At 44.6% G+C, this 17,614-nt stretch overlaps 1 protein-coding gene across 15 annotated transcripts in view; it reads right to left on the minus strand.

The window, feature by feature from the left end:
* RPH3A (rabphilin 3A) overlaps positions 1–17,614 on the minus strand; it is a 344,443-nt gene that overhangs the window by 52,580 nt on the left and 274,249 nt on the right. For 14 of the 15 annotated variants that reach the window (XM_043977132.1, XM_043977145.1, XM_043977136.1 and 11 more), the window contains 6 exons: positions 13,610–13,775; positions 13,085–13,117; positions 10,189–10,227; positions 9,532–9,702; positions 2,791–2,874; positions 996–1,058 (listed from right to left, as the gene is read on the minus strand). In XM_043977132.1, the coding sequence (XP_043833067.1) occupies positions 996–1,058; positions 2,791–2,874; positions 9,532–9,702; positions 10,189–10,227; positions 13,085–13,117; positions 13,610–13,775 (556 nt within the window). The remainder of the gene's footprint in view (positions 1–995; positions 1,059–2,790; positions 2,875–9,531; positions 9,703–10,188; positions 10,228–13,084; positions 13,118–13,609; positions 13,776–17,614) is intronic. The other variant, XM_043977137.1, reaches the window with a different exon arrangement.

Here is a 17,614-nt window from a genome sequence, read left to right on the forward strand (position 1 = left end):
GAAGAGGAAGGATGGGGAATGGCTTCAGAAACATGGAATTTCATTCGTTTATTCAATACGTGTTTATTAAATAGAACCCTGTGTTCAGCACTGGAGACACACAAAGCTTACATGGGACAGAATCGCTACCTTCATGGAGCCTTCCTTTAAATTCCAACTAAAATCCCATCTTCTAGAAGCCCTCCCTAGCTACTCTTAATTCTAATGCCTTCTCTGTTATTTCCTATTTATCTTGTATATAGCTTGTTCCTACAAATTTGTGAGCTTGCGGTATTCCCCATTAGACTGTAAGCTCCTTGAGGGCAGGGGCTATCTTTTGCCTCTCTTTGTATCCCCAGGGCTTTGCACATTGCCTGGAACATGCTTAATATTTGTCTACTGGTTGATTATAGTCTAGTAGGAAGAAGAATGAATGATTTAAAAAAATTATTAAATGTTTATGCCAAACACCATGCTATGCCTACAAATATAAATAAAAAAAGGGAAACAGTCCCCGTCTTCAAGGAGATTACATTTTAACAGGATGAGACAACATGTAGGGCGACTAGTAGACAGGAAAGGGAATGTTGGTGTGGGGTTAAAACACAGATACAAATAACTGGATTATTCAATATTACATAATAAAGACTTTAGAAATGTCAAATGACTGGCCCGAGGTCACAAAGGTGGTATCAGAAGTGGGATCTGAGCCCACCTTCTCTGATTCCCAAGCCAGTGCCATGTTCACTGTACCATGGACAAGAATGATATACACATAGGATAGTCATTCATCTATGTAAATGGTACTTCCCTTGAGGGCAGGAATGGTTTTGTTTTTGTCTTTACATTCCTAGCACCAGGCACAATTTCTGGCACACTTACTGTGTGATCATCCAGACTTTACTTGAAGACCTCTAGAAAGGGAAGGGGATCTACTGCCTCCCAGCAGGCACCCTCTGTCCAGAGAAAGTGAATGAACTGTGAGGACAGGGAAGATGGACACCATGTAGAGTTACCTGGTCTTTGATCTGGAAATCTGCCAGCTGTACTTGGTCCCGGTCTGCTAGCCCCTGGGGGCCCTATCAGTCAATGAGAGAGAGTTGGAGCATTGAATGATAATGATGATGATAATAACAACAACAGCTGGATACATTTATATGGTCTTTATTTTATGTTTGGCAAAAAGATATACATTAGTTTTATATTGTATATACAGTTGTAACTCTGCCATGGAAGGAATCTGCTTTACTTGACTGTGTATATATGCTACAAAGGTTTTCTTTTTCTTTTTCTTTTTCCAATGGGTGAGGGTTGGAAGAGAAAAATAGATTTTTGGTAACTAAAATAAATTAAATGAAATATAAGAAGTAAAAGTCTCCACTGATGTAAGATACTGAGGTATTTCTGGTTGATCTTCCTCACCTTCCTTACCCCCTATCCCTTGACCCCCAGGGAGCATATAGGATCATAGATGTAAAGGTTGTAGGGATCTTAGAAGTCATCCAGTTCAATCTTCTTATTTTACAGATGAGGAAACTGAGGCCCAGAAAAGAGAAGTGATTTACCCGAGGTCTTACAGATAGTAAATAACAGAAGTGGGATTCAAATTTGGGTCTTCTCATTCTAATCTAATCCCCCTTCTGCTGCACTATGGGAAACTCAGTACATAGGGCTGTCCCCATTTTGAGACCCATTATCATTCTTTGCTCTAGAAATCTTTATCGTGAACTACTGTTTTGTTCAATTCTCTTTATATTTGTGTACATGGGCTTCATAAGTAACTCAGCTGAAAAGGACCTTGGATATAGATCACCTAGTCTTTGGAAGTCTTTAAACCAAGGCTGGATGGGCTATTGGAGAAGGGAGTCTTGTTCAGCTACAGGTTGGGTTAGATGGTACCTAAGTTCCTTCTAATCCTGAGCATCTGTGATAGCCCAACCTTCCCCTGTTATAGATGGAAAGGCGGAGACCCAGAGAGATCTACCAAAAATCACTCAAACATCTTAGAGAGGGGTCATAATGGGGAGCCTGGGACAAAGATTCAGGGAGGCCTGGGTTCAAACTCTGCTTCTGACATCTGTAGCCATGGGCAAATCACTTTATCTTTCTAACCCTTTATTCCCTCATCTCTAAAATAGGGATAATGACACCTGTAGGACCTACTTCATGGGCCCCTCTGTGAGAGGCAAAAGAATGAATAGATATAGAGTGTTTGGCAAACTTCATAGTGTTAAATACCATTTATCATGTTTGGCTCTAGCTAGAGTAGAAGCAGATGGGACCAAGGACTATGTCTCATAATTCTCTGTAACCTCCTCAGTGACAAGCACAAGGCCAGGCTATATATTACCTTTCATCAATATTGTTATCTTTGCAAAGGGTTTACAATTCTTATATGTAGCACCAAGGAAATTCTGGGAGCCATCCCCTACCAGAGAGCTGATAGTTAGATTTTCAGTGTAAGCATTTACAGCTTGGAAATTGGCAAATAACCATGAATTAGGACGTGGGTTTATTGTTTTGTTCATTGTCTAGCCTTAAGTATTATTTATGTAGATTAAACTTTAAAGTGTGTTGCTCTGAATTCTTTTTAAAAAGAGATACTTGTTAAGCATTTACCAGCCCATCCCTACATAGTACCCACCCCTTGGTGTATCAGATCCCTTCTCCACCAATGATTCAGTGCCTTTTCATTACGTGCACCCTAGCTGTCTGTACCTTGACTAACAAAAAAGGTGGGGGTGGGGGTGGGGAAATAGCATCAGAAACAAACGTTGAGGTGGGTCTGATAGAGGATGGATGGAGCCTTACCTGGGGCACCTGGCTGAGCTGCGGCACTTTGGCTGGATACTTGGGAGGGTCTGGAGGCCTGAACTGAGTTGGCCCGTCTCAAACCTGGAAAAGACAAAGGAAAAACCATCACTAACATTTCAAGCACAGGTCAATAAGACCACCAACCCACAAGCAACTGGACAATCCTAGATCGTGGCTTTCCATCCCTCCTACCCATGTTCTATATTACTCCAAATGCTCATCTTTGTCACCATTTTTCCTGCTTCCTCCATCTGAAAGGGTCAAATACTAAGAATCCTAAGACTTCAAAGCTCGAAGAAATAAGACTTCAACTTTATTATATGGGATGTGGAGAAACTGAGGTCCCTTTCTATCCTGTATTTTTGCCTTCTTCAGTGGACACATTACAACTAGCCAACAGCCCTCTTAAATGTGGGTACAATTTTCCAGGAGTGGTCTGACCAGCATAAAATTCAATGAGACAATCACATCCTTCATTCCAGGTATTGATCTTTCTCTTTTCCAATCCTTTGACTCACTGGCATACTTGCCAAAGTAATCTTTCTAATGCATACATAAATGTGACCAAGCCACCTCCTGGCTCAAGAACATTCAGTGACTCCCTATTACCTCTAGGATAAAACAAAATCATCTGTTATCTAAAGCCTGCAGCATCCCTTTCCAGACTTGTTCTCCTAGCGTTGCTCTCCATGCAGTCTATTTTCCAGCTAAAATACCATGTTGTTCCCTAGAATCAGTATTCCATCTGTATGCTTTTCCACAGTCTGTTCCCCATGATTGGGATGCACTCCCTCCTCTCCCTCTGTCTCCTCTAACTTAGGTTCCTTGTAGGGTTAGTTCAGGTGTCACTTCTTATGGATGGTCTTTCCTAATTCCCCTTTATACAAGGGCCCTCTCTCTCCTCCAAATTATCCTGCTATCTATCTATCTATCTATCTATCTATCTATCTATCTATCTATCTATCTATCATCTATCTATCATCTATCTATCATCTATCTATCTCTCTGGGTCTTAGTTTCTCCATCTGTAAAATGAGGATATTAGACTTGAGGGCTTTCAAGGTCTTATTCAGTTCTAACACCATGATTTTTGAATGCTGTTTTAAGCTAAATTGGTTAAATTTGTTAATTGTTGATTCGATAAGTAGCAAAGTCAGGATTCAAATCCATTCAAATCCAAACCCAAACTCCACTTCAGGGTTCTGTCTACTACTCATGCTTCTGGGGTGAGACTTTTCCTCATCTCCTCAGCTATAAATGCTTTCCCTTCCTCCTTCCCCCACCTCTGTCAATTGCCTTGTACTCATTTTGTATATAATTTGTCTATCATTATATGCATATGTATTATCTCCCACAATAGACATTGTTCTTTTTCTATCCCATACCCTCCTGGTGCCTAAAATGGTTCTTGGCATACAGTAGGTGCTTAATAGATGTGTGTTGATTGGTTGTTGAGCTCTTAGTAAACATGTATTGATCTCTTGCTAGGGGAATTCTTCAGCTGGTCCCATTGTGCTCTTCCCATTAGTGATCCCTTACCTCCAGCCTTGGCCTTTGGCCACCTCTTCTCAGGCTTCTCCCACCCAGGCTAACAGCAGGAATGGGCATCCCAGAGGCATTAGGGCTTCCATGGCTATGGGCCTTGCTCTAGGAGGCCCAAGTAAGACCAAGAGCTATTTCATTTCTTTTCTGGTGAAACATCAAGATGAAGCCCACAAGGAAGCATAGAATTCTCTAGTGTTGAGTTTTTGAGCAGATACCACCAGTGTTGAGGGCTCTCTCTTGACTGGGATTTGTTCCAAAATGATAACTCATCCCTAGCCACTTCAAATATATTTAGACTGGGGATTACCCTGATTCATGAGCATCCGCAGGCCACCAGGTGTGACTAAGCCTTTTATAACTAAGTGAGTCAGCTCTTTCTGACAGGAGTGAAAGAGTTGTAATGACATCATTGTGTGGATTTTCTGCCAGGTAGCTGGGAATCACAGAGTCCCAGAATATCAGGGCATAAGGGATGAAGGAGGCTGCACAGTTCAATGTATGCCTGACCAGAAATCCCTTCTATAACAGTCTCAAGTTACTATCCAGGCTCTGATCTCCAGTGATGGGGAACCCACTACCTCTTGAGACAGCCCAGGCCACTTTGGGACCACTCTCATTATGCCACATATGTATTCAAAATCCGCCTCTATGAAAGTTCTACCCTTTGCTCTGTCCTCTGGGGTCAAGCAGAATGAGTCTGATATCACTCAACATATTGACCTTTATGACAAGTATGGTCACCTTCCACGTGGACCACTACTTCAGGAGGGCCCCTCAGCTATGCTTTACTTCTGACTCAGCCCAATTTCTACCCCCTATTTATGTATTATCTTCTCTAGTAGAATGTAAGCCTTGAAAGTGGGGAGCATCTTGCTTGTATTTTTTTTGGAGGGTATCAAGATTAAGTGACTTGCCTAGTTAAACAGTTAGTAAGGGTCTGAAGCCAGATTTAAACTCAGGTTCTCCTGACTCCAGGGCCAGTGCTCTATCCATTATGCCACATAGCTGCCCCTACGTGCTTGTATTTATTTCCCCAGTGCTTAGCACAGTGCCTGGTATATATTAAGCACTTAATAAATGTCATCCATTCATCCATCTACCTGATTATCTATCCATCTAATTATCCATCCATCTATCCATCTACCTACCTACTTACCTATCCAACCACCCACCTGTCTATCCACTTAATTATCCATCCATCCACCTACCTATTTATCAATTCATCTGTTCATCTACCTAATAATCCATTCATCCATCCATCTACCTACATATCCATCCATCTATCTATCCTTTTTTTGGTGGGGCAATGAGGGTAAAGTGACTTGCCCAGGGTCACACAGCTAGTAAGTGTCAAGTGTCTGAGGCCGGATTTGAACTCAGGTCCTCCTGGATCCAGAGCCAGTGCTTTATCCACTGCGCCACCTAGCTGCCCCCTCATCTATCTATCCTTAAATATGTACATGTTGTCTGCCTTGACAGAGAGTAAGCAGGGACTGTATAATTTTTTTTGCCTTTGTCTTTCCAGGGTCCAGCATAGTATCTGCCACCTAGTAGGTGTTTAATCAATACTTGTTTATTGGTTAATTGATTCTACATGACAACCCTTCCTGAAGGGCTAAGAGTCAGTGTGGTATAGTTTATAGAGATTGGACCTAGAGCCAGGAAGACCTAGACTTGAATCCCAACTTAGACACTTCTTAGCTGTATGACCTTGGGTAAGTCACTTCACCTCTGTCTGGGCCTCAGTGTCCTCATTTATAAAATAAGAAGGTTGGAGTTGATGACATCTAAATTCCCTTTCAGCTTTAAACCTCCGATTGTATGTCCTTGAAAACAGCTAACATATCTTTGGTTGCTTTGACTAATTTCTCTTTTAGCATGGTTAATTGTACTCTATACTCCATTCAAACTGAGCTGCTTGTTCCCAGAACATACCCTACATTTTCCTGCCTCTACACCCTTACTCATAGTTTCTTCCTTATGGAGTGCCTTCTCCTCTACATTCTCCCTACATTCACCTACATTCACCATACGTTCACCCTAGCCTCATTCAGACATAGTGGAAATTCAACCTATCCTTCAAAACTCATTCCAAGCATCACTACCTCCTTGAAGCCTTCCCTGATTCCTTCAGTTTGATGAAGAGATCTTAGAGATGGCCTGGTCCAGCCCTTTGATATCACAGAGAAAGATCCTGAGACTGAGAAAGGGGAAGTGAAGACCAAAGTCTTGGGGCAAGGTGACAACCCTAAGTCTACCATGTTCTGTCTCTTGTGAGGGACCATAGTGTAGAGCACTAAGTTTGGAAGCAAATTATACATATGACTTTGAGCAAGTCACCTAACTCCTATGGGCTTCGGAAAAGGAAGAAGCTGGATTGGATGAAGATCAGAGGGACTCCCAGCTCTAAGTCCAATAGTCTCTCCTAGAGTGCTTTGCATCTTTCTTATGTTGCTTATTGTTCAGTGGTTTCAATTGTTTCTGACTCTTCATGATACCATTTGGGGTTTTCTTGGTAGAGATACTGGAGTGATTTGCCGTTTCCTTCTCCAGCTCATTTTACAGATGAGGAAACTGAGGCAAACAGGGTGAAGTGACTTACCCAAAATCATATAGCTAGTAACTGAGGCTGGATTTGGATTTGAACTCAGGTCTTTTTCACTCTACTTCTGGTGCTCTATCCACTGTGCCACCTAGCTGCCCCTTAAAAGATAGGCTAGCTTAATTTAAATCAAGCACTATAGGGAGCCAGAGGATCATGGATTCCAAGGATTTTAGAGCTGGGAGGGACCAATTAGTTCAACTTCCCATTTTATAGCTCTTGACTTATAGGATTTAAAATTACCAAAGACCTCAAGGACTCATCTTGTCCAATAACATGGACCCAGAGCAGAGAGACCTTTGAGGGCATCTCGTCTAATTCTCTCATTTTACAGAGGGAGAAATTGAAGGTCAGAGAATTCAAGTAATTTGTTCAGTCACACAGCTAGTAAGTGACAGATGCAGAATCTGAACCCAAGTCCTCCCACTCCGACTCTAGTATTCTACCTACCGAACCACATATCCAACATCCTTCATTTTTATGAATGAGGAAACTGAGACCCAAAGAGAAGCGACTTGTCTATGGCTACACAATTATAAGTGTTCATCACAAGGTCCTAGTTTCAAGATATTTTATTTTATATATTTTTGCGGGGCAATGAGGGTTAAGTGACTTGCCCAAGGTCACACAGCTAGTAAGTCTCAAGTGTCTGAGGCCGGATTTGAACTCAGGTCCCTCCTGAATTCAGAGCTGGTGCTTTATTCACTGCCTCACCTAGCTACCCCTAAGGTCCTAGTTTCAAAGTCGCACAGAGGTCATCTGGTCTGGGAAGTGATTTGTCCAAGGTCACACATTAATTAGCAGAGCCATGACTAGAACAAAGGTCCTCTGACTTCATAACTAGCCCTCCTTCTAGCACACTGATCTCATCGATATTCTTTTCTTGTGGATATGAAAGAAAAAATTACCCCTGTGTTTATTATGGGGAAGAGAGACCCTTCCTTATGGTTAAAAAAACAACAGCTTAAAGCTAAGTCTTATAGAAAGAAGGGGGTAGGTGGGAGGGATGAGAGATTAAACGGAAACAACACTGCCCAGATCTGTTGCTAAGAAGGGATAGGGGCTGATGCGATAAGCAGCAAAGGCATGATTTCAGGTGCCGAGTGAAAGGCTCTAGAAGACTCATACGGAGCCTTAATATTCAGCCTCTCACTTTGATGTTAACACAGCCTCGAATAGAAAGGAAAGCTAAGCTGCCATCTGGCCCGGACAAGAGGATTACGTGATTGGTATTGCCGGCAGCCTCCCATTAAATATTCCAGGCATAGCAGAGGAATTTAAGACAGCTGGGATGCTTGCCAGGGGGTGGGGGGAAGAGCTGCAGCCAAATAAAACTGCCAACTCAGCATCTTTCAGAGTGTGGGGCCTGAGTTATAGCATTCCTTCCCGATTCCTCTCCAGGGGGGCATCGCTCACCCCACCCTTGCCCCCTGACGAGCCTCCCAGAGCCTCATCACAGAATCGTTGAGTTGGAAGGGACCCCTAAGGCCTTCCGGCCTGACCCGTACATGAACAAGACTCCTCTCTGTGACATCCCCAACAAGTGGTTATCCAGACTCTACCTGGAGACCTACGGGAAGACAGAGGCTTCAGCCCCCAGGGGCAGCCTGGGCCACTTTGGGACAGCTCTCAGAAAAACTTATTTCCCCCCCCCCCCATCACATTCAAATCTTCCCCTGCAATTTCCACCCGCTGTGCCTGGTTCCAGTCTTTGGGATGAAAGTGTGAGAATGGGTGTGACATCTTTTCCACAAGATACAACCTGGTACCCTGGCAAAGAGCCCTGCATTGGGGGTTGGAGGACCAGCGGTGTTCCAATCTCACCCAGGATCACCCTTTGAAGGCTTGGTCCACTCCCTTCATATTCCAGATCAGAAAAATGAGATCCCAGGAGAGCCGAAGGGACCTCTATCTCCTATCCGTGTGATCTGGGGGCAAGTCACCTTCGCCTGTCTGAGACTCAGTTCCCTCATCTCTACAATGGAAAGACAGGAACTCTTGTTTCATTGGTACAAGGAGCTCCCTGGCAAGGAAACTCCTCTCAAATGAGACTGGTCCCTTCTAAGATATAGTCAACACTCTTGGCTAGGGCAATGAAAGGTTCAGTGACTTATCCGGGGTCACGCAGTCAGTATGGACTGAACCCAGGTCTCTGAGGTTGGGCCTCTAGCTACTACATCACTCCAAAATGTTGGACTTTATAGTCCCCCAGGTTCCCTTCAGAACTAGATTTATGACCCTATAAATCCTAGCAAGCATGTCAAGGCACTAGGTGACCCCTTTGGATACGGGGCTAGACTTAATAAGAACTGAGTTCTAATCCTGCCTCAGACACTTACTAGATGTGTGACCCTGGGCAAGTCATTTACCCTCTCTGCCTCAGTTTCCTCATCTTTAAGATGAAGGAGTACAATTCAGCAGCTTCTGAGGTCCTTTCTAGTTTTGATCTTGTATTGAATGATTCCTTTTTTCTTTCCTGTTCCCACCATCACCCCATCAACCCATAGCTCTTCCCTCCTCTCAGCTCCTTTTATATAATGTACCAAGTTTGCCTCCCCCAAGAAGCTGGTTTGGGCCACCCCGACTTTTACCTGCTGGACTCCGACTGGCATCACCTCCAGCAGCCCCACCTGGGCCATAGTCCCGGCTTTCAGAATCCCTGCCAGAGTAATCACTTCCACCGGAGCTCATGCGAATCTCTGAGGCCCGGCGCACTGGGGGGGCGTAACCGCCCCTGCCGGGAGCAGGTGCAGGCTCAGGACCTGAAAGGCAATGCATTTGTTCTAAAAAGGGAAAGCACTTGTCAGGGAATAATTAGGAAGGAAGGAAAGAAGGAAGGAAGGAAGGAAGGAAGGAAGGAAGGAAGGAAGGAAGGAAGGAAGGAAGGAAGGAAGGAAGGAAGGAAGGAAGGAAGGAAGGAAGGAAGGAAGGAAGGAAGGAAGGAAGGAAGGAAGGAAGGAAGGAAGGAAGGAAGGAAGGAAGGAAGGAAGGAAGGAAGGAAGGAAGGAAGGAAGGAAGGAAGGAAGGAAGGAAGGAAGAAGGAGAGAAAGGAGATAGGAAACATCACCAGCTATTTTGGGATCACTTCAGGGATATACAGGGAGCCTCAAGACACAGCTAGGGTCTCCTCCCCAACCCGGTCCTTAGTCCTGGAGAAGGGGATGTGCCCACCCTAGGGGAGCCAGGACTCAGGACTCTGAAGCACCCCCCTATTCTAATCAGAGCCAGTCTCCCTCCAGGAAACAAACCTGATTTCTGGACCATGCCCCTCTTGTCCTCTGCATCACCTGGGAGAAAAGAAGAAGGCAGATTCATTTTTTTTTTTGGTGGTATAAGACAGGTACATGGTATATGTGTGTGTGTGTGTGTGTGTGGAGGGGGGTGACAAGGATTCCATTTGTCCCATAGCAAGGATAACATGCTATCTTGGGGGAAAGAGCTCATCCCTGAGTGAGGAAAGCCCAGGTTGCAATCTTAGCTCTGGCACTTACTAGCATATATGGCTCAAGGCAGAGCCAACCCTTCTAGGAAAGGAAGTGACTTACCCAAGGTCACATAGGTATTACACAGCAGAATCAAGATTTGAACCCAAGTCTTCTGAACCCAAATCTAATGCCCTTTCCACTTTACTTCCTCTCTCAGTCAAAATGTCATCATCATAGGATTGTGGATTTATAGATTTAAAGCCTGAAGGGACTTCAGAGCCCATCTGGGCCAGCCCCCTTATTTTATGGAGAGGATCTGGATTCAAATCCTGCTTCTGGAACTTCCTGTGTGTCTACGGCCAAGTCATTTACATCCTCTGGGCCTTAGTTTTCTTATCTGTAAAATAAAGGGGTTGGACTGTAGGGTCTTTGGGATACCTTCTAGTTCTACATCTATGAATCTACAGATGAGGAAACTGAAAGCCTGAGTCTGAAGTCAGGAAGACATGAGTTCAAACATGCCCTCAGACACTTACTAGCTAGGTGACCCTCAGCAAGTCACCTTTTTTTTTTTCAAGGCAATGAAGGTTAAGTGACTTACCCAGGGTCACACAGCTATTAAGTGTCAAGTGTCTGAGGCCAAATTTGAACTCAGGTCCTCCTGAATCCAGGGCTGGTGCTTTATCCACTGTGCCACGTAGCTGCCCCCTTCAGCAAGTCACTTAACCTCTGCCTGCCTCAGTTTCCTTGGATAAAGTGCTGAGCCTGGAGTCAAGAAGACACTTGAGTTCAAATCTTGCCTCAGATACTTACTAGCTGTGTGACCCTGGCCAAATCATTTCATGTCTGTTTGCCTCACTTTCCTCATCTATCAAATAGAGCTAATAATATCACCTTACCTTCCAGGATTGTTGTAAGAATTGAACAATATTGTAAAGCACTTAGCTCAGTAACTGGCACATAACTTCTATATAAATATTAGCTATTGTTATTATTACTTCCCAGGTTGGTTGGAAGGATAAAATGAGATAAAAATTATAAAGTGCTTAGAACAGTGCCTGGCACATAGCAGGCACTATATTTGTTGTTCTGTCATTTCAGTCATATTCGACTCTTCATGATCCCATTTGGGCTTTTCTTGGCAGATACTTGAGTGGTTTGCCATTTTCTTCTCCAAGACACTATATAAATGTTAGTTATTCTTATTGTTACCTTTCAGGGCATTGTGGGGATAAAATGAGATAATATTTGTAAAGCACTGTGAGAACTTCAATGCGCTATGTAAATACTAGCTCCTATTATTATTACTGCCCAAGGTCACACAGGTGATAAGCTTCACCAGATGATAATACTCTCAGTAGACTGTTAGCTCCTGGAGGGGGGCGCTATTCTGTCTTTGTGCCCCCACATCTTGCACAGTAGTCACTCTTTTGGGGGGGCAGGGCAATGAGGGTTAAGTGACTTGCCCAGGGTCACACAGCTAGTAAGTGTCAAGTGTCTGAGGCTGGATTTGAACTCAGATCCTCCTGAATCCAGGGCTGGTGTTCTATCCACCGCTCCACCTAGCTGTTCCACAATAGTCACTTTTTTTTAGTAATCACTCTTAAATAGAATCCTTGCCTTATTGACCCCACCAGGATGATGTGGGGGAAAGCCCTTGGTAAACTTTAAGTGCTCTATAAATGTGAGTATTTTTGGCCATTCTCTAAAACATTAAAAAAAAATATGGGCTGACCTGTACACACAAAAGATTGTGCTGCTGACCCATAATTGGGAGGAAGAGTTCTTGGAGTTAAATAACTTCAAAAGGCATTTGTTAAGCACCTGCTGTATGCCAGGCATTGTGCCTGGCACAGGAATGCCAGGATAAAAATTAAGGGCCCTACTCTCAAGGAGATTACAAACTTCTGGAGAGGAACCAAAGGGAAAGGAGGCAAACAGGGTTAAGTGAGGTCATCTTGTAAGTGTCTACATCTAGTAAGTGTCTGAGGTCAGATTTGAACTCAGGAAGATGAATCTTCCTGACTCTATGCCCAGAGCATTATGCATTATGGCGCCACCTAGCTGCCCAGATGCTATGATTATCACCACTCTATATGTGAGGAAACTGAGTCAAACAGAGGTTAAGTGACATGCCCTGGGTCATACAGCTAGTCAGCATCTGAGGCCAGATTTGAAATTGGGTCTTCCTGACTGCAGGCTGGGTGCTCTATCCTCTGCCTCACCTCCTCTACCACTTACAGTCTTAGAGATTTGCCTAGAGCAAATAAGGGACTTGTCTGAAGTCACATGGCCCCCAGGCTGTGTCAAATGTGGGACTAGTTTCTTGAGCCCAAGGTCAGCTTTCTAGCCCTTACACCATGCTCCTTCTCCAAGAAAGACCTTGGCTAACCAAGGCTGCATATGATAAAGGAGAACACCAGACAAAGCAAGCCCAAGTCACAGCCACCCAACATGTGAGGGATATGGTCGAGTTGGAGACTCTTGTTATTAACCCATTGTGTTTGCAGGAAGGGAAGCAAGAAGAGGCAAGGATCCCCTGCAGACTGAAGGCTGAAGGGAAGGATGGAAAGCAGTTGAGGGAGAAGCTTTGGGGTATCTAGGAATCTAAAAGCCAAAGACCCTTAGGATGTTCCAGCATAGCCAGGAGCCCTTAGTGAGCAGAGCATGGAGTAAGAGGGTGGGACTGCATGCATGGGGGCAGTCTCCATTCCCTTACCATGTTCTCCAGGGAGGCCAGCCTCTCCTGGGCCTAAGAAATATAAAGAGATAAGCAATTCTGGCAGAGAAAATTCTTCCCCCAGAACTTCCCCAGTCCCGTGCCTTTGTTCAGACAATTCTGTATACCCTACCTCTTCCCATCTTCCCATCGCCACTCATTAAAGTCCCATTCATCCTTCACCTACTCCATATAGGCTTCCTTAGCCACTCCCCCTTCCCCAAAGGACCTCTCCCTCCCCTGCTCTCGTAGCACTCTGAAATCCTCTTATGCACTGGTTAGAGTCTCCACTTCCCCAAAACTTCCACTCTGGAAACAGGTACCAGATATTTGGAGTGATAGCCATAGAGAAGGGGCTAGATAAAGCTGTGATTGACAGCCAGGCATCCTGATTCTCAGTGCTCAAAGCACTGGAATATTCGTTCAGATATGAAGAACCCTGAATGGTGAGTTGTGGACTGGGATTCTAGTCCCACAATGGAGCAACTTGACAGAAGGCGGGAGCTCCCCTCCCATCTCTGTTACCTCGGCCAGGTGCTCGGGGTTGGTGCTTGGGCTCCAGGGTGGGTGGCTCTGATGAGCTGGGCTCACTGGCTGGTTGCTGAGGCTTGGGTTTCTTCACTGGCATGGGCTGAGGGAGCACTTGTTTGGGGAAGCCCTTGAAGAACCATGCTCCAGAACGCTTCCACACCTGAAGGAAGAAAGGCAAGTGGGAGAGGAGGTGCTGACCCAACTTAGCCTGGGAATGGCACGCTGGCCTTTTTTCCTATTTACTTTCTTTTTTATCATAAAAGTAATTTATTATTTTCTACTTACATGTAGAGATAGTTTTCAACATTTGTTTTTATAAGATTTCTAGTTTCAAATTTTTCTCCCTCCCCCCTCCCCAAGAAGCAATCTGACATAGGTTATATATGTACAATCATATTAAACATATTTCTGCATTAGTCATGTTGTGAAAGAAGAATCAGAGCAAAGGAAAAAAATCTCAAAAAAGAAAAACAAAAAAGTAGAAATAGTATGATTCAATCTGCAACTAGATTCCACAGTTCTTTTTTTTTCTGGATTTGGGGAGCATTTTTCATCATGAGTCCTTTGGAACTCTCTTGGACCATTGTATTGCTGAGAAGAGTTAAGTCTATCACAGTTGATCAATACACAATGTTGTTGATACTATGTACAATGTTCTCCCGGTTCTGCTCATCTCACTCAGCATCAATCAGTTCATGTAAGTCCTTCCAGGTTTCTCTGAAATCCGCCTGCTCATCATTTCTTACAGCACAAGCTTATTTACTTTCAAACAGAAAAACACACATATATCTATACACACATGTGTATACATGTATTTGTATATGTCTATTGTGTATATATATATATATATATATACAAACATGCATACACACATATATATGAAATGAACTGCTTGATAAGAAGGTGGTATCTGAGAATGGGATTTAGACTTCTGGACCACACTATAAAACAGAGGGACAACAGATTCCTGACCAGAGATGGAGCATACCATGGTGTTGCAAATGTATTTTCTGGATGTCTTACAAATCTAATCAGAAAAACTTGAACCTAAAAAGGTAGAAAACTGTCTATGTCTATCCCCCAGAGTAGCTATAATGAAGAAATACAAAATCCAAGAAAGGTGCTCATGGTAAAATCCATGACCTGAAATATTTATACACAAATGCCCCAAGTTTGAGAAGAAATAAGAGGAATTTGAGGTCTTCGTGTAAGGAGATAAATGAACCTGCAATAGCTCCAAAGTATGCCTATATTATTACTACTATATCCTTGGATCCTGAAAGAACTAGAAAACATGATTCCTGAGCCACTGCCAATGATATTTTTAAACCATGGAAAATATGAGAGACATCACAAAACTGGAGAAGAGCAAATGTGTAAATCAATTTCACAAGGAGAAGATGGCAAAGGCATGGTTGAACAGCAGCAGTGCTGGAAAAAATATCTAAGGGTCTTGGTGGACTGCAAGCTCCATATGGATCAGTAGTGTGATATGGCAGTGAAAAAAGCTAAGGGGGTCTTGGGTTACATTAAGAAGGACAGAGCTAGGGGCAGCTAGGTGGCGCAGTGGATAGAGCACCGGCCCTGGAATCAGGAGTACCTGAGTTCAAATCCGGCCTCAGACACTTAACACTTACTAGCTGTGTGACCTTGGGCAAGTCACTTAACCCCAATTGCCTCACTAAAAAATAAAAACAAAAAAAAAAAAGAAGGACAGAGCTTCCAAGTAAAGGTATGTGATCATCCCACTATCTTCTGTCCTCATCAGACCTCATCTAGAGTTCTTTGTTCAAGTTCAGGAGCCATGACTTCAGAAGGACACTGACAAGCTGGCAAGCATGTCTAGAGTGGGGCAATCAGAGTGATTCCACGTCATGTGACTCTGAAGAAAGTGGAGAAGAAAAGACTCAGGGAAGATATGAGATCTGTCCCAAGTATTTTAAGGGTTGTCACATGGAGGAAGAATAATCTTGTTCTTTGTGACTTCAAAGGGCAGGACCCGGAGCAGTGAGGGGAAGTTGTATTAAGCTTAATATCAGTAAAAAGGTCTTAACAGTGAGAGTTGGCCCAAATAAATGGGTTTTCCCTCCTTAGAGGACTTCCTCAAAGATTCAATGACCTGCTGTACGGTCTTTTATAGTGGGGGCCTCCTTTCAGGTCTAGGTTGGATTAAATGGCTGCTGAGGTCACCATCAAACTCTCAAATTGGTGATTCGGTGATTCTTTTAAACTAGAAGATTCTCTGAGCCAGCTTATAGGACATGGCCTCTTCTCTGTCCTTCCAGGACCCATGATCTGCCCTGCTAAAGCTCCTAGTTCTCCAGGCGGCCCAAAGCATAGGGGAATCAGATCCTCTTCTGACTCTGGGTCATTTGTGGTTTGGGCACCCCTCAAGGGAGAGGGATGGAGGTCAGAGAATCACATAATTTGAGAGGTGGAAAGGACCCCAGTCCAACCCCTGCATAAAAGGATGCTCCTCTATATCATGTGTGATGAGTGGTCATCCTCTTGTAGCTGTATGGACTATTTGTACCCAGTCTGTTGTAGAGCCATCCAAGCTCATTATTGATCTGATCAGCCAGGGTTGGACACATTGTATCTTGACCTTGACATAATGTCATTTTGGTCCTCTTTGAGAGTGAAGGACAACAACCTATATGTCAGCTATTCTTGGAAGTTCTCCAAGAAGGGAGAAGTCTTCAAGTGGAGCCTGAAAACCATTAGTCAGGTTCATTATGGAGGGAATTCTTTTTGTGTCCACTGAGGCACATCTGTCAGTGTCCGAGCACACAGGGACAGGGAGGAGGAGGAAGGCCAACTGCAGTGAGAAGAAGAACTCTATTGTCTGCCTCTTCCCCTTTTTCTCCTACTCTCTCCTGTACAACAGTACCTGACACATATAGGCACTTGATAAATGGTGGTTGCTTGCTTGCTTGATTGATTGAATTGGTTTGAAATGGCTAAATAATAATCCACACTTCAGAGTTTGGAAAGGGAGGGAGGGAGAGAGACAGAGATAGAGGGAGAGGAAGAAGAGAGTTTGAGGAAGAAACAGACAAGAAGAAAAAGAGGAGGGGATCTTAAGAGAGGAGAGGAAGGGAGAGGAGAAGAAGGGAGAGGAGAGGAAGGGATAGGAGAGGAAGGGAGAGGAGAGGGAAGGGAGAGGAGAGGAGAGGAGAGGAGAGGAGAGGAGAGGAGAGGAGAGGAGAGGAGAGGAGAGGAGAGGAGAGGAGAGGAGAGGAGAGGAGAGGAGAGGAGAGGAGAGGAGAGGAGAGGAGAGGAGAGGAGAGGAGAGGAGAGGAGAGGAGAGGAGAGGAGAGGAGAGGAAGGAGAGGAGAGGAAGGGAGAGGAAGGGAGAGGAGAGGAGAGGAGAGGAGAGGAGAGGAGAGGAGAGGAGAGGAGAGGAGAGGAGAGGAGAGGAGAGGAGAGGAGAGGAGAGGAGAGGAGAGGAGAGGAGAGGAGAGGAGAGGAGAGGAGAGGAGAGGAGAGGAGAGGAAGGGAGAGGAGAGGAAGGGAGAGGAAGGGAGAGGAGAGGAGAGGAGAGGAGAGGAGAGGAGAGGAGAGGAGAGGAGAGGAGAGGAGAGGAGAGGAGAGGAGAGGAGAGGAGAGGAGAGGAGAGGAGAGGAGAGGAGAGGAGAGGAAGAGAGACAGAGATAGAGGGAGAGGAGGAAGAGAGTTTGAGGAAGAAACAGACAAGAAGAAAAAGAGGAGGGGATCTTAAGAGAGGAGAGGAAGGGAGAGGAGAAGAAGGGAGAGGAGAGGAGAGGAAGGATAGGAGAGGAAGGGAGAGGAGAGGGAAGGGAGAGGAGAGGAGAGGAGAGGAGAGGAGAGGAGAGGAGAGGAGAGGAGAGGAGAGGAGAGGAGAGGAGAGGAGAGGAGAGGAGAGAGGAGAGGAGAGGAGAGGAGAGGAGAGGAGAGGAGAGGAGAGGAGAGGAGAGGAGAGGAGAGGAGAGGAGAGGAGAGGAGAGGAGAGGAGAGGAGAGGAGAGGAGAGGAAGGG

Source organism: Dromiciops gliroides, chromosome 1, assembly GCF_019393635.1.
Source record: "Dromiciops gliroides isolate mDroGli1 chromosome 1, mDroGli1.pri, whole genome shotgun sequence".
NCBI lineage: Eukaryota > Metazoa > Chordata > Mammalia > Microbiotheria > Microbiotheriidae > Dromiciops > Dromiciops gliroides.